Raw genomic sequence first — 17,791 nt, 5'->3', positions numbered from 1 at the left:
TTTCTTTCTTTCTTTCTTTCTTTCTTTCTTTCTTTCTTTCTTTCTTTCTTTCTTTCTTTCTTTCTTTCCTTCTCTCTCTCTCTCTCTCTTTTTCTTTCTCTCTCTCTCTTTCTATGAGGGATCCCTATGGAATCTAGGTATTGTATCTTTTATATACATTGACCATTCCAGAATCTTTCTCCCATAACATTCATGGCAGTCAACCAGAACTATCTGTCTATAGGTCACAATATTGTAGTATAAACAAAAGAAGGGAATGCTTTCAGGGCCTCCAGCTAGTTCCCTTCAAGTTTTCTGACAAACTGCCTGACAGTGACTTCTCTTCTCTTTGTTCTGTAACAAAGAGCGGAGCCTCAAAGAACATCAGGTAAAATGGACTTTCAAGGTTCACAATCTGATTATTTAAGGATTTTTGTATACCCTTTTACTAAACATTTGGACTATCTGATATCTGTGGAGAAGTGTTACTGACTTATTCCTGATTTTAATTTTCTCAGGATCTACCTAGAAGCTCAATTAAGCGTTAGTTCTAGTTTGGGGTGTTATGTCCAAAAGCAAGAATTTGAGTAACAGAATATATATTTGTATTTACTCCAAACAAACACCTTTTAAACTTTGTAATACTAGGATTACAGAGAACTCGGGATGCAATATTCAGAAAGGGTAAGCCATGTAATTAAGACAAAAACTTCTTAGAGTACATTTAATAGAAGCATTAACTTTGTCAAAAATAATAATGATAACTTGAAAGCAGAAAAGTGATACAGAGTTTTGTTTTTTTAATGCAATTACAGAAATCATATTTGTAAGCAGGAATATCTAAATGTTTTTTTCAAGAGTTATTTGTTATTTTTTTCAAGAGTTGTTAAGAAGTAATTAAGCACTTTACAGTTTAACCATTTCCAACCTTTTTATTTTATGTTAGTTCATCCATTGAAAACTAGCAACAAGTTTAAAGTTGTAGTTATAAATAAACAATATAATTTTGCTTTCTTGGCCAATATATCTAGGAGTATTAATGGGAATTTTGCGTGAGTTTCCACAGAAGCATTGTGAAACAAATTAAAATTAATTTTGTTGCTTCTTTTGCCATGATTTTTAATAGTTTAGTCTTGTTTAAAACAATACTTAGCTTGTTCTTTAAAACAGTAAGTTCCTTATTAATATTACTTATTACTGTAAGAATAATATTTTGCTTGATAAAGTAATACTTTATAGCATTACTAATACTATTTTTCTTCTAGGTGTGATTTCTTACACAGAATATCTTTTTCTTTTATGTATTTTAACAAGTAAGTGTACTCATTGAGTCTACTTTTGGATACAGTTTTGTTTTTAAATCAGAATCTTGGAAAACAAATCTTAGATTCTTTTACTATTGAAAATCACTTTAGGTTTATCTATGGTTATTTTGCAAATTTCATGTCTAAATGTTATCAGCAAATAGCACTATCAAGAGTCAAAGACATAAATGTTTTTATGACATACGGTATAGGAATAAAGTGCTCATAAATTATAAATTTTATATCATACATCATTCCTTTTCGTTTACATGAAAGCCTAAAAGTCAGGTCATGTAGGGATTTGTAAATTTCCTGCTACACTCATTGAAATCTTAAGTTTCTTAAGACTAGTGTGAAAGAATGAGTTTTCTAACTGTGAGTGTATCAGAATACCCATTATACATCCTAAAACAGCTTTGTTATTCTCTGCCTCTCATATGCAGCAATTTTTATGAAAAATAGGAAGGGCTTACTAATGATTTCAGTTAAATTTCATTGCATTTAATGCAGGAACTTACCTGCTATTGTTCACTGTGCTCCAGCCACCTGGCATTTCTGTTCCTTGAATTCTCACCTCAGGAATTTGTACTTTCTGCTCCCTCTGCTGTCAGTGCTTTTTCCTCAAGATCCTCATGATAATAAACATTATTCAGTTTTCGTTTGAATGTGAAATGTGAACGCTTCTTGACTATCCTCCCTAAAATAGCTCCCTCTCTATCTATCCCTTTACCATGTTTTATTTTCTTCATAGCACTTAAAACTACTTGAAAGTATTTGTTTATTGGTTTGTATGTTTTCGTCTCCCCATACTTGAATGCAAGGTCCATGATGGCAGAGATTTTCTCTTTTTTGTCCATTTCTGGACAGTGTCTAGCACATGGTAGCCTCTCAAAAACTAGTTGGTGAATGAGTGAAAAAAAAGAATAAATGAAAGAATATCGCTAGAAGGATTTCTGTTTGTGGGGATTTGTAGAGATGTCTGGAAATACGAAATATCAGTGAAACTCTGTCATTAGAAACAAGTCATAAAATTCCTTGTACTTCTATGATTAGAAAAATCAGAGCCATTATGTTATTCTGAATTTAGTAATGAATGATGTTATGTTGGAGTTCTGTCGCAGGAAGTTTGGGGGATGTACATGTGTGCATATGAATTTTGAAAATTATCATCCTTTATTTTTTCTTGTATTTTTTTTCCTCCTGGACTCAAAATGAAATTAAAATGTTGGTGCTGAAGAACAAGAAGTGTTGTGTAGTTAGTAATACAACTATCTGAGGTTGTTCCACACTGGAAGCCGTTATGATTCAAGTCTAGTCAATGATGAATACTCCATGAAAACTAGAGGAGTACCAAGGATATCTCAGAGACTTGTGAAAAAGTTATATTGTTAGCTATAGAACAACTTTGGTTACAAAACTGTTAAGTCTGAAATACCTAAACTGGCAGAGTGACAGGCAAGAATATAATAGAACTGGTTAGGAAAGCCACTTGTTGAGATGGGACAGGGTATGGATAAGAGTGTAGGAAAAAAACATACGGTGGTTTTGCTTACATGGAAAGGTTAGGATCTTTGGATGCAGTGAATCTTCCTTTGGAGTTCAGAACCTATTTTAGAAACTTCCGGGAATTTGAATTGAAAACTTTTGGATGTTTTTTAGATTAGAACCAAGAGAAATGTGAAAACAGAGCTGGCAGAAAGTGGGCTAGAGAATTCACCTTACCTGTCTATGATTCTTTCCTCTTTGCTCTTTATTATTTTAACCTCATTTTCCCTTCCAAACAGTGAGGACTTCTTTTCATTGTGTATTTTCAAGATCATTTTAAAGCTTAAAACTTGGTTATTAGAGATAATGAAATTTTTTCTTTCTTTCTTAACTGAATGCTAATGAAAGTAAGTTTCAATTCCTAAACTATATGCCAGAAATGAGCCTGCATATAAGACTGGCTTCTGTTTCCATTTTCAGAGACAGCTATTGCCAGTTAAGAAAGTAAGGTTACATGCTTCTCTTTTGCTAGTTTCAAGATTTTACAGCAAGTAATGCCAAATATATCTGTGGGAGGCCCCTTTTAAAAACTTTTTGCCAGTCATCTCAAAAGAAAGGGTCAGAGGGACGCCTAGGTGGATCAGTCCGTTAAGCTAATGACCCTTGGTTTTGGCTCAGGTCATGATCTCAGGGTCTTGAGATCCAGCCCCACGGCAGGCTCTGTGTTCAATGTGGAGTCTGCTTGAGATTCTCCCTCTCGCTCCCCCTCTACCGCTCCACCCCTCACGTGACTGCGTGTGCCTGTGTGTGCTCTCTAAAATAAATGAATGGATGAAATCTTAAAAAAAGAAAGGGTCAGATGTTTCACAAAGGCATGTGCACTGAGCTTCTCTTTGAAGGATATGTAAGTTTTCTTCTGTGGGAGGTTTTCTTCTTTATGCTTTAGAAGATAAAGGGATTGAACCTCATTATAAGGTTCATAAAATTAAACAGTTCTTAGTGTTTACAAGTGCGTCTTTCTCAGAAAAGCAATTGTTCCTTGTATTTTGGGGAAATTGAGAATTATCCAAGCCTCTTTTATTTTATATGTCTGCTTTTGAAGCTTCTGAAAGTTTAAAACCACTATGTAATCTCTTGTGCTTGACATTTATTTTCATAGGTCATTTCCATTCTGATTTTCCTAAGAATCAGGATTGGTCCATTGTGTCATATTTTTTTTCTTGTGTTCTAAATATTGAACATATGTGATGATTTGCTATTTCCCTCTGAAACTGACAAACTTGGGATAACAAAAAGAAGTACTTCTTTTTGGAAGTTAAGGTGGTTAAATTATACTGCCTGTGTTGCACAGCAGGTATCAGACAAATACTTTTAAAGTGTATTATCAATTTTGTTGCTAAGAGTGCTAATACATGAAACAGAAATATGTATACATATGTAGCTTTTATTATATTTCATTAATAGTAACCTGCTTTTAATTTCTTGGTGAAAGAAAGTATTTTTGTACAGAGTATACTTAACTATTCACAACTGTACTTTAAAAACATTTTTCCATTTCACAAGTGCTTTTCTCTTCTTTCTGGCAGAGCCACATGCAGGTTTTAGAATAGCTTTCAACATGTTTGACACTGATGGCAATGAGATGGTGGATAAAAAGGAGTTTTTGGTGGTATGTATATTATATGCTGCATTTTATCAATAAATATTGCTTATTTACATCCTTATGTTTTTGCATTATTTGGAACAACGTAGAAGGAAGAGTGAAAAATTTATGCTTTCACCTTAATTTAATGAAGAAGTACAGCGTTGTGTACTTTAATTTTTATATTATAAAAATATAAATTGTATTCATTATATAAAGATGATTATAGTTGTTTACATGTTTTCTGAACATTTGAAATGAGTCAGATATTTTCCACTAGGTGGATAACAGGCAGTTCAGAGGTGTGGTATATGCTCGGTTATGCTCAGACCCCATCATATCAGCCCCCAGCCACAGCTCTTTGCCACCGGAACTTCCCTTCCTTCTCATGATAGGACCTGTGATTTTTTTTCTGCTTTTCTCTTCCACTCATGACTGCCTTATATTCCAGTCTTGTCCCCATTTTGCTATTCCTTTCTCTTGTCTTTGAACAAGGGCTGATCTAAAATGGGGAGAATAAGATTGTTCTTAGGTATCTGCCTTCAGTCTTTCTCACCTGACTGATGCAGCTTGATGCTGGTTTGGCAACATCATCAGCTGCTCACTCCTCTTGCCACTCCCCTTTCCAGAATTTTCCTATTTCTTTTTACCCATGGATCCTGTATCTGCTTCGGTGGCAAAATGCCTATTCTATTTTTTTTCTCCAAAGTAGAGATCCTTACAGTAACAAGTTCTACCCTTAACATTTATGTTCAATTCTGTATTTACCTATAATTCCTAGCTAAAAGAAAAGGGAGAGATGGCATATAAATAGCCATTTTATTTTCTATTTTCTTTTGTAACAAGCCATTAAAAATCCCTCAGAAAATCTCTTAAACAGCTTAGTATTTTCCTCAGAGGCTGGAACATGGAAGAGAAACTATGAAATCATTGTTTTCTGTGGTAGAAAAGGGAAGAGATAAAAATCCTTGTCATAATCAGTAGCCATTCAAAAGGAAGCAAGCAGACTAATTACTGGGATCTGTCAGATGACTTACTCTAACACCCATGTAGCCCTTGCCTGGGGACAGTCCCTGAGTCACACCATTGGAACCTGGAACCATGAAGGACCCCTCATTTGAGTGCTTTTCAGGATGCCGTGGGGAGGTGAGAGTTTTCAGTTTCACTGCAAAGATAGACATATGTTCCTAACACCCTAAAATAAACAGATTTAGTTTAATATAGTTTTGTTATGATAGCATGAAACTGTCTTTTAGGACTTTCAGAATGGGCCTAGTATTCTAAATAATTTTTAATAAATTTTCTGTGGCAACACTGCCAAGTTCTACCCCATCGACTAAAAGAGTACCTTTAGGAACTCAGTGCATTGAAAGGTGTCTCTATAGATGTCCTTTGGAATATTGTCTGTTTGTGGGGATGGGAGGTAAAAACGTTCACATACAACTTGTTTCCCCTCTCTACTCTTTGCTGTGGTTTACTCTTTGCAGTGGCTGTCCTGCTGCCTCATAAGTGATGTTTTTTGTTTGTTGTTTTTATTTGTTTGTAAACAGCAAAGAATTCCTGAAAGCAGGAGGTAGAGTTGAGCTGACTTCCTTGTAGAGGTCTAAAACCTATGATTCTCCTGCCTGCTTAAAAAATGATTATTAATAACCCTTGCTAAAAACTCTTTTCACTAAGAAAAAGTGTGAAAATAAATGTATTTGTTAAAAAATCATTCAGATTCTATACTGTATTTGTGTTATCACATATCTTGGGAGGTGATACGTTTTATTTGACTTTCAACTATTGCCGTACAAAATGAAATGAAGAGTTAAGATAGCTGTTCCAGTTACAAAGCCACAAACAGTGACCTCCCCAGAAAGCTGTGATAGAGGTAGGGCTAGGCTTCCATTTGTAAAATAGGATTTTAAAGAGGTGATAATAGAGCTGACATTTCTTGAGAGGTTATTATGTGACAGGCAATGTGCTGAGTAACTATCTGTAATATTTCCTTTGCACAGCATTCTTACAAGACCTGGTGATTGTACCTCAATGTAGCTGGAGGAAAAAAAAATATTCCTCTAAAGTAAGGAATTGGGGCGCCTGGGTGGCTCAGTTGGTTAAGCGACTGCCTTCGGCTCAGGTCATGATCCTGGAGTCCCTGGATCGAGTCCCGCATCGGGCTCCCTGCTCGGCAGGGAGTCTGCTTCTCCCTCTGACCCTCCTCCCTCTCATGCTCTCTGTATCTCATTCTCTCTGTCTCAAATAAATAAATAAAATCTTTCAAAAATAAATAAATAAATAAATAAATAAATAAAATAAAGTAAGGAATTATCTACATGTTCTGGAAATGGAAAACAGTCCCTCAAATAATTAGAGTAACTTGTCCAAGGGGTTGTACGCAGAGCCCACAATGTACAATTACCTGAAAGGGACTTTAGGGGGCGTCCTCATTTCACATATGAGTAAATTGGAGCCTCGTGAGGGATATGTGACCTTGTCCACCATCACAAAATTAGTATGTGACAGAAGATGGGCTCACACCCAGAGTCCCTGAATTCTATTCCAGTGTTATTTCTACCCCAGTTGGCTTCATCTCTTTTATTTGTGTGTCACAAATTCCCTGTCTTTATGTCTTAGAGATAAAGTAAAGCTATAATTTTGTACATTTAACTGAACCATAGGCTGCTGATGGCAAAGGGTGTGTTTTTTTTCCTCAGGAAAAAAAAATTGGTATCAGAAAATGTATCTATAGTAGTTTTAATGTTCTTGGTAGATGAAGCTAATTCTTTGTTTTTAGAATATACCTAGCACAGAGTGGTAACTAGGTACCCAGAAACTCACTGGATATTTGATTCTTGATCACTTTCTCTTTCAGCTTCAAGAGATATTCAGGAAAAAAAATGAAAAGAGAGAAACAAAAGGAGATGAAGAAAAGCGTGCAATGCTGGTAAGAATAATTTATAGTAGTTTAAGGTGGGTTTTCTAGCTGAGAATTATTCATGTTGAAAAACAATAATTAAAGTCTGTAACTGTGGAGCTGTCCCTTTTGGGAAAACTTTCTGAAGTTCTTACATAGAAAATTTGCTTCAGATTTATATGCATCTCTATCAATATTATATCAAATATTGATATTAAACATGTGTGTCCATAATCCCACTCATTATATCATTTTCATCCATATTGTTGTTATCCATGAGATTTGAAGGGTATATCATATAATAGATGAATACAGATCATTATGCATGAAAAAACTTAAAGGTGAATTGCAAAGATTTAATTATACATGTGAGTGAATTTAGTGGCACTAAATTTGACTAATGTTTTCAACTTATTCTGAAGGTAGAGTTAAGCAACATTTCCTTCCATTTTCCTACCAGTTTTCTTTTTGTTTATCCCACATATTTCAGTCTGACAGTATCCCAGGTTCATATAATAAAAATAACAAACATGTTCTGAGATCTTACTATCAGGGACTGTAGTAGATGCTTTGCATGCATTTTCTCATTTAATCTGCTAATAGTTCTCTTATTATCTGTAATTATGTCAAAGCCAAGATTGGAGTCCATGGCTGGGCAGCTCCCAAACTGTACTTTTACCCACTATAGCATATTTTTTCATCTGGTACTTAGCAGAAACACAGTTCTGTTGAGATGTAAATGATAACTGTTTCCTTTGCAAATTAGTGACCCTGTGCAGTAGTTTAGTTGGTCTACCTGGAATTCAAATAATTAACCTCAGGGAGTTGCAACTTTTTTTTATAATTTTCATTGTTATAAGGATATGTATTATGTTTTTTAAAAACATGGATTATCTATAGCAGATGGTGCCGTATTCAATCCCAATAGATTAAGTTTGTATTTATATTTAATAAAATCAGATTATCAGGATATGAAATACCTATTATTTCATAGTATATTTGACTATAATTATCAATATTTGTTGAACCACCCTCAATATTCTAATTGACAAAGCTTATGGAAGACACTGTTAAAAAATCAAAGAGCTGATATAATGTTAGCCAGGAATTAAAAGGGGCATTACGAATTCTCTAATTCAGGTCTCATGGTTTTTAAATTATAATCTATAAATCCCATAGGAATTATCCCCATAAATGCCATTTTTTAGAATATTAGCAAATAACACTAGAGAATTAAATACCTTCATAAATTTTATTTTCTGTAGATAACATTGAAAGAGTAAGCAATTGTTTTAATTTTGATGGATTAACTATACTTAACTGGGTAGCCAAGTTGTTAATAAAATATCATTTAGGAGGTTGAACTATGTTAATTAATCTTTTGAGATACCTCAGTGATAGAATAGATCATATTTCAATGGATATAAATTTGTGTTTTTTTAATTTGAGCATAATTGAAACACGTGGTATTTACATTAGTTTCAGAAATTTAACTGTTTTATTTATTTGTTTATTTATACTACTTCCAGAAAGGACCTGTGGATCTTCCAAGAAAAGCACAATACTATTTTAATCATTAACATTTACTAAAATACGTAAGTCAAATAACAAAGGGAGAGAGGAAAGGGAGAAATGATAGCAGACAACCCACATTGGGAAAAGTTAGTGTCAGCACAAAGCTTGGCTCTGAGCTTTATTGCAGCCCAAGTAAAGTTAATGCTGATTTAATGCAAATAGCTCATAATAATGATATAGTAAAACCTCATTAACTTGGACTAATTAGGGAAAGTCTATCTGAATTATGAAACTTAAATTATATCAGCATACCCTAAATTGTATAATTTTATATGCGTACAGGTCAGTGAAGCATTCTCTAGCAAATATATGGAGAAGGAGACTTGTTTTAAAGAATAGATAAAAAGAATTTATAAGTAATATACTGTATAACTTGCTTATATGTAAAGAAATGCCTACTAGAGTCATTGATCTACACAGGTACCTCGTAGGTATTTATCTTACAGAGTTTAATTAGTGCTCCTGAAATTTATTTACATAATTTAGCGATCAAAACTATTCCTTAAAACAATTCAGAAATAAACTTTAGTACAGCCTCTGAACTAAATAAATAGCATTCTAAGACAGTATAGCTCTCTACAAATATTTGTTACTATGTTTAACAATAATGATGATTAGTGGTAACTTACTGTTAATTTTTGCCACATTTTAAATAATGCAAATCTGAACTGATGAGATTTTTGAGTTTTTAAGCCATTGAAATTTAGTGTGTAGTGAAAATATATCAATTACATCAGGGAGACAGTATAACACAGGCTTAGGAGTCATTTATTATCTGGGTGACCTTGAACAGGTCCTTAGGCTGCCTGTGCCTCAGTTTCTTCATTTGTACAATGGGGATAATAGTAGTAATGACCACATGTGATTGTTATGGAGATTAAAGGAGCTAAAACATGTAGCCACTTAATAGTATATGCTTCAGAAGGAAAGAAGGGAACATAACATTTCTTGAGACACTCTGTGCTATATCCATTATAAATGTTACGCCCATTTAGTCATCATTACATTTCTGCCAGGTAAGTATCATACCATTTACAGATGAGAAAGCCATCTTAGAGAGGTTCATTAACTTGCCTAAGATCACAGCACTAAAACGAACAGAACAAGATTCCGCTGCAGATCTCTCATACCATTTCCACTGCCATGCTCATATATCTAGATTGTTCCCCTAACCCATATAGAATTGCTGATGCATGTCTAAATAAAACCATGTACTTCAGAGGAATGTTTTACTCAAAGCTGTAGCTGATCAGAAAGTTAAAATGAAAATGGTTGAAATGAGCACAGATTCATTTAATATTTAATTATATGAGATTTGAAAAACTTTGCTACTCATCTTTAACATTTATCCCACTTGTATTGTGTGTGTGCTCTATATAGAATGTAGCATAATGATTTGCCCTTCCTAATTGATTATTTTGTCGTCTTTTTCTTTTTTTCTTTTGCTATACTTGGGTTCATTCTGAAATGTGACACTTCATTTGGCCCTTTGTGCTCTATGTCAGCGTCTTCAACTTTATGGATACCATTCTCCTACTAATAGTGTATGTACAATACTTTAAATGTTCTTTATGTAAATAGCCCTCACCTGTTATACTTGATAATGTTATTTCTTTATATATAGCTATATCTGCTATTGAGAATGTTTAGGAATTTATTGAATATAATAAGGTGCAGCCAAGCCAAAATTTTCTATTTCCTTCCTAGATTTATGAGAAGACTAAAATTTACAGCGCCACTGTGTATCTTTAACCTTAGATTAAACTAAGGAAAAGCTGAGTGAAAAACCACCAAAAGCTCTGGTAAAATAATGAAAATTTTATATTTTTCAGCAGTGTTTGAAGAGTTAAATACAAATTATGGAGCAGATTCTCAGGCTATGCTCCTGCAGAACACAGGTATTTTAAGAACTAGATCTCTCCATCTGATACAGTCTTTTCTCAACTCTAATAAAGAGAATATTAATAGATAGACCTTTCTTAGTCATTAGTATTTTTGCAAAATTTTTCTAAAACTTTTGATGCCTGCCTACTGCCGGTGGTCTATACAAAAGCCTGGTATGATACCTGATATATTTAATATATCAATGTATCATGTTATTTCTCAAAGAGGATTATGATTTTCAGACTCTTCTTTTCCTGAAAAAGTTGAGAATTCCTGCAAATACCTTCCAGATATTCTTATGCTAAGCTTTTCTTCTTTCCTTCCTCCTAGAAAGTCAGAGCTTGTTGATTAGCCCAGCTCCTAAACAACTGAGAATAGGCCATGGCCCCTTTTGAATGTAAACATGCACAGTTCATTGAATTTCCCCAACGATCCTTAAGTCACTTGGAAGGATCTTTCAAATTATCCCCCTGAGAGGAGCCCTTCAATTCAGGTTACCTGACTCAGTATCCTGCTTGAAAGTGTTACAGTCGTAAGTGTGCAACTGTAAAGCAGGTGTGCTGTCTCCTGTGTTGGAGAGTTGATCAAAATTCCGTACTATAAAAATTAACTCTGTTCTAGATTTGAACATATATTGGAGGATGATTCAGCATAAAATAAACCCAAGGTATCTTGCTTCAGTCACAAGGAATGGACCTAGAACAGGTTGGAGAATAAGCCAAGTCCATGGGACCCTTATGACTAATTGTTTTGATAACTCACAAGTACTTTAAATTTTTACTACAAAATTCACTACTGTTTCCAGTAAATAAAGTCTGCCATTTTCTTAAAAATTTTAATGTTCCTCTAGTAATCATTTCAAAAATTTGTAAGAATGTATAAAATGAAAATCTCATAGATTATAATGCCATATGCCATCTGAAACTTAATAAATGTTAATAATATTTGTGACTTTAACTTATTCTTCTAATCTCATGTGTCATTGCATGAGCCATTTTTCCAACTGTGACATTTTACATTTTTCCTTTAAACTCAAATAATTTTCATATAGATGATTATGTGGTTTTTAAAAATATACATAAAAGTATAAAAATATACATAAAAGTACTATCATTAAAAGGAAACAGGTACTAACATAGCTCTAGTTTAAGTTAGATATAGAAATTGCAGTAACTCAGAGAATAAGAGAATGATATTAAGAAGCCAATTTAAGGGGTGCCTGGGTGGCTCAGCCGGTTAAGCGGCTGCCTTCGGCTCAGGTCATGATCCCAGGGTCCTGGGATCGAGCCCCGCATCCAGCTCCCTGCTCAGCGGGGAGCCTGCTTCTCCCTCTCCCTCTGCCTGCCTGTCTGCCTACTTGTTCTCTCTCTGTCAAATAAATAAATAAAATCTAAAAAAAAAAAAAAAGCCGATTTAAATTGCCTATTTTGCTTATATTATGCTTGCTTATTTAATAGTAAAGTAAATATATGATTTTACATTTTATTGTGGTAGTATTTTTTTTATTATTTAACTGAAGACATTTTTTCCATCTAAGAATATAAAATACATTTTTTTTAAAGATTTTATTTATTTATTTGACAGAGAGAGACACAGTGAGAAAGGGAACACAAGCAGAGGGAGTGGGAGAGGGAGAAGCAGGCCTCCAGCGGAGCAGGGAGCCCGATGCGGGACTTGATCCCAGGAGCCTGGGATCATGACCTGGGCTGAAGGCAGACGCCTAACGACTGAGCCACCCAGGTGCCCCTAACCTTTTTTAAAGGCTATAAATGTATGGAACAATGCTAGACCAATTCTCGGGTTGGCTTGAATTAACTAGCAGTTATGTGCTAGTTTCCAAAATTGTAGATCAACTGGAGTGCCAAAGTATCTAATGTGAGTGCAGTTCGTGGAGCTGAATATAACCTAAGATTCTACCTTTAGGAAGAAGTTCCTTCAGGAAAGGCAGGGACCCTCCTGACTTTGACTATAGAGAGATTCTGTGGCCTCTGTTAATAACCTGTTAGAAAATTTAATCGCTCTTACAGTAGATTCTGCCTGTATTATGTCAAATTATTTCCTGCTACAGTGTAAGGTTGAGCATTCTCCTTCATATCCATGAAAATAGTTACCTTGTAGCCTTTTCTGTTCTGAATAACCATGATTCTTTCCATATTTCTCATATATTCAACTCTTGATTATCTTGCCACAGGAATGAAAACAAGTATTAAAAATTCAAAAGAATAAATAGTGCAAATCAAGTATATTTTACTTTGAAATGTCCTATATGGTTTTTTTAAGTTTTTTTAAAGATTATTTTAATTGCCCTAATTCCATTGTAGTCAGAAGAATGCCAATTTTTATACAGTTTTTGACATGTATTGAAACTTGTTTTATGGACTAAAACAATGTCTGTGTTTGAAAAGAATGTGTATTCTCCAACTAGGGTACAGAGTTGTATTATATATAAGACCAAACATATTAATATGTGTTTTAAACCTCTATCATTATCAATATTTTTGTCAGCTTGATCTGTTAATTAGTATGTTAAATTATACTTACAGTGATAGACTTGTTAATTTTTACTTGTAATTGTTATTTTTAAATTTTATATATTTTGAAGCATTGTTACTCCCTGCTATAATAATATAGATTTCTTAAATCTTTTTAGTGAATTGAATCTTCTCTTATATACTATCCTTAGATCTCTAGAAATGTTTTTTGCCTAAAAATCAATATAGTTGTCAAAATAAATATACCAATTTTATTGTTATTAATATTTTGTATTATTTTCTATTTAGTTTTATTTTCTGTTCTTTAGTAATGAAACTTTCCCTTATTTTTAAAATACACTTTTTAGTTCAGAAATTTACTGCAAATAAAATGTAAATATAAAATTAATAATGAAAGTTTAGACCTCGTATAGATCAATAAATAAAACATTGCCATGACCCCAAATGCCCCTTCCTAGGTCTTTCTAATCATAATCCCTCCCTCTCCTCCAAAAGATAACCACAATCATGACTTTTATGTAAATCACATCTTTGCTTTGTGGTTTTACCACCTACTTAATGCATCCTCAACAATATATTTTTTTTAAGATTTTATTTATTTATTTGAGAGAGAGAGAGACTGAGCGAGAGAGAGCACAAGCCAGGGGGGAGAGGCAGAAGGAGAGGGAGAAGGAGACTCCCCACTGAGCGGGGAGTCTGATGCGGGGCTCCATCCCAGGACCCCAGGATCATGACCTGAGCCGAAGGCAGATGCCTAACCAACTGAGCCACCCAGGCGCCCCAACAATATAGTTTAGTTTTACCCGTATTTGTGCTTCGTATGAATGGGATCATATTAAATGAGTTTTTCTGTTCTTGCTTCTTTGACACAACCATCATGATTGTCTGTTTCATCTGCACTGTTGAATCCAATCCTACTTTACTCACTTTTATTGCTGTAAGCAGCAGTTCTCAAACATTCTGGTCTCAGGATCCCTTTATTGAAAAGTTAGAGAGGACCCAAAAAAGCTTGTGTTTATGTTGGTTGTATCTGTATGTACCATATTAGAAATTAAAACCGAGAAATTTAAAAGTATTTACCAACCCATTTAAAAATAATAAACTCACAAGTTAAACATATTTTATGAAAAATAACTTAAAAAATATAGTGAGGAGGGTGGTATTTCACATTCTTTGGGAATCTCTATAATGTCTGGTTTAATAGAAGACAGCTGGTTTCTCATGGATGCTTATGCATTCAACCTGTTGCAGTATGTTATTTTGGCAACAAATACTACTAATTGTTTCCCTTGAAGTGACAGGCTCACTTGGTTCATTTTCAGAAAACTGCCCAAATACCAAACACCAAAGTCTGAATAACTATACTTTCTCTAGCCATTGTTCTTTCAAGTAAAAATGGCAGCTCTTGAAAGAAGTAACTAGTTCACCTTGCAACACAAACCTTTGCACAAAGGCTTTTTCTCAAGACAGCCATTGTACTTCAGAAGTGTTTTATGCATGCTTCTAGTTTCATCACACTGAAAATTAAAAAGGTGTGTGTTCCAAGATTAATTTAAAAAATTGTGTTTTATTCTTCAGCAAGTACATTCTTAAGTGAATTCTTTTTTTTTTTTTTTTAATATGAGTGTATGGAACTGAAGAATGTAATGACTTTGGTCTTTGTTGCCACTGCTGTCTTGTACTAAGACGTTAGCAGTTTTACCCCCCATTGCTGTCACATCATCATTCAACACAGTACCTGAGGCAAACAACATCTATACGAAGCTTTTAAGAAGATACAACTATTTTATATTTTGTCCAGCTTTTTCAGTTATTTTCGGTGAGAAGCTTGCTGCTGCTTACTAGCCTGCCATTAATAGAAACCTGGCGTATCTTCTTCGGTTTCTGTCCTTATATCTTGATAGGTCTTTTTTAAAAGCATATAATTTGTGTATGTTATTGGTTCTTTTTTATATGGGTTGATAATTTCTACTTTTTAATTTGACAGATTCAGTCAGTTTACATTATTGTGATTATTAATTTATTTGGATTTATTTTAGCCATTCTATATACTCCTCCTTTCTTACCTTTCTTTTGAATTAACTAAGGTTTATTTTTACTCGTTTTATTTTCTTCTCTATTAGTTTAGAAGACACCATATTTCTATGTCTTGTATAGTTATTCTTGAAATTTTAATAATAAGTATACTTAAAATAATGAAGTCTTATTAGGTAGGCCATATCTTCACTCCTTCCTTAAAAATAGTCTTAAAGTGCTTCGATGGCTTTCATTTCCCTCCTGGCATGGATACTTGAGGTTATACAGTGTTTGTTTTTCTTGTCTTTCTTTTTTTAATCCCACAAATTAGATTTCTTAAATATATACGATCAGTATTAGTTTAGAATTACTTACATATTTGCCATTTCTTAATCTCCTTTTTAATCTCATTCTCTCCTAATTCTTACAATCTTAATCTCAGAAAATATATCCTCAAGTTAGGATCTTTCTGGAATTATCTTGATTTTGCCCTTATTTTTTCCCAGTTGTATTGAGATATAATTGACATGTAACACTATATCAGTTTAAGGTGTACAACATAATTTGATATATGTACATATCACAGAATGATTACTATAAGTTTAGTTGACCTCTGTCACCTCAGATAGTTACAAATTGTTTTTCTTGTGATGAGCACTTTCAAGATCTACTCTCTTAGCAACTTCCAATATACAATACAATATCATTAATCATAGTCACCATGCTGTACCTTACATCCCCAGGACTTACCTATCTTATAACTAGAAGTTTGTACCTTTTAACCATCTTCATCCACCCCACACTACCACCACCTGCCTCTAGCAACTCCCAATCTATTCTGATTCTATGAATTCATTTTTTATCTTTATTTATCTGGGCTCTTATTTGGGAAGATAATTTTATTAGGTATATAATTGTAGGTTGACATTTATTCTCAGCAAATTATATCATTCCAGTCTTCTGGTTCCTATTACTGAAATTGAAAGGTCAGCTCTGAGTCTAATTACTATTTTGTAGTTGATCTTGTTTTTCTTTCTACCTACTTTTAAGATTCTGTTTGCCTTTGGTATTCTACAATTTTACTACAGTGTATCTCTCTTTTTGCCTTTATCTATCATGAAATTTACCAGGCTTCTCAAATATGGGGATTGTTTTCTTTCATTAATTCTTGAATATTCACTGCCAATATTTCTTTGGATATTATAGTCTCTTTCCCATTTTCTTTGTTAATTGCTTTCTGGAGCTTTCATAGATATTCATGTTCTCTTCTATGTCTCTTAACTTCTCTTTAATAATTTGCCATATTTTTTATCTTTTCACATTGCATTTCTGTATAACTTATACATGTTATATTCCTGTTAACTAATTTTATCCCTAGCTGTATATAATATGATATTAAATTTCAGTAGTTCCATCTTTAATGTCCAGAGGTTTTATTTGGTTCTTTTTCTGATCAACCAACTAATTTTTGGTCATCTGTTCTTACTGAAAAATACTTTCAAATACAGCTTCATATTCCTTAAGCTTATTAAACTTATTTTGTATTCCATACCTACTATTTTCAATATCTGAAGTCTGCAGGTCTTGTTCTATTGTTTGTTGTTTCTGTTGGTTCTCACTTATGGTGGTTTATGTTCTTATGTGTTTAGTAATTTTGTATTTTGAGTATATATTTGTTGGAATGTGTCTGTGGAGATTCATTAGGGGCTGGGCTAAGTATGTGTTTTTTCCAGGAAGGGGTGTGTGTGGGTGTATGTGGGTGTGTGTTTATGTGTGTGTGTTTCTGTGGAAAACTGCAATCCTATGTAACTTTAAATTACAAGTCTCACATTATAGTTTTTCAGGCCACAGTTGTCATAATGGCACAGATTATATAGGCTTTTTTATTGTTTTTATTTTTTCTGTGTTTTGAGTATCACTAATAGTAAAGACAGTTTACTGTCTGATTCTATGGGTTGCTATTTTGTTTTTGTTTTCCCAGTTTGCCTAATCTCGGAGTATAATCTTTCTCAGATTCTAACTGTAACTAGGGTATTTACCTGTCTGCACTCAGACAACTTTAGGGAGCCATTATTCTGCTTACCACAGTGATATATTCCCTTCTTGAAATCAGTCCTTTTTTCCTAACTTCCTTTTCTCTTCTTTCCTTCTGTCTTTCCTTTCTCCCTTCTTTGATTTCCTTCCTTCCTTCTTTCCTTCTGTCTTAGTCAATTCATTTTGCTATAATAAAAATATCATAAACTGGGAGGCTTATAAAGAACAAACATTTGTCACTGTTCTGGAGGCTGGGAAGTCCAGGATCATGTAGCAGATGCAGCGTGATGGGTGATGAGGGCCTACTTCCTAGTTCATAAATGGCACTTTCTCAGTATGTCCTTACATGGTGGGAAGGAGACAAAGGAGCTCTCTCAAGCTTCTTTTGTAAGGGCACTAATCCCATTCATGAAGGCTCTGCCCCCGTGACCTACTCCCCTCCCAGAAGCCCCACCTCCTCCTAATACCATCGCCTTGGAGG

At 33.9% G+C, this 17,791-nt stretch overlaps 1 protein-coding gene across 1 annotated transcript in view; it reads left to right on the top strand.

The window, feature by feature from the left end:
* The window catches only part of MICU3 (mitochondrial calcium uptake family member 3), a 104,471-nt gene that overhangs the window by 58,727 nt on the left and 27,953 nt on the right, over nucleotides 1-17,791 (top strand). Inside the window, 4 exon segments of the mRNA XM_021694133.1 lie at nucleotides 1,245-1,292; nucleotides 4,355-4,437; nucleotides 7,268-7,339; nucleotides 10,390-10,428. Coding sequence (XP_021549808.1) covers nucleotides 1,245-1,292; nucleotides 4,355-4,437; nucleotides 7,268-7,339; nucleotides 10,390-10,428 — 242 coding nt within the window.

Source organism: Neomonachus schauinslandi, chromosome 2 (assembly GCF_002201575.2).
Source record: "Neomonachus schauinslandi chromosome 2, ASM220157v2, whole genome shotgun sequence".
NCBI lineage: Eukaryota > Metazoa > Chordata > Mammalia > Carnivora > Phocidae > Neomonachus > Neomonachus schauinslandi.
Note: the sequence above shows the minus strand (reverse complement) of the source record. Positions and strands in the feature narration are given on the sequence as shown.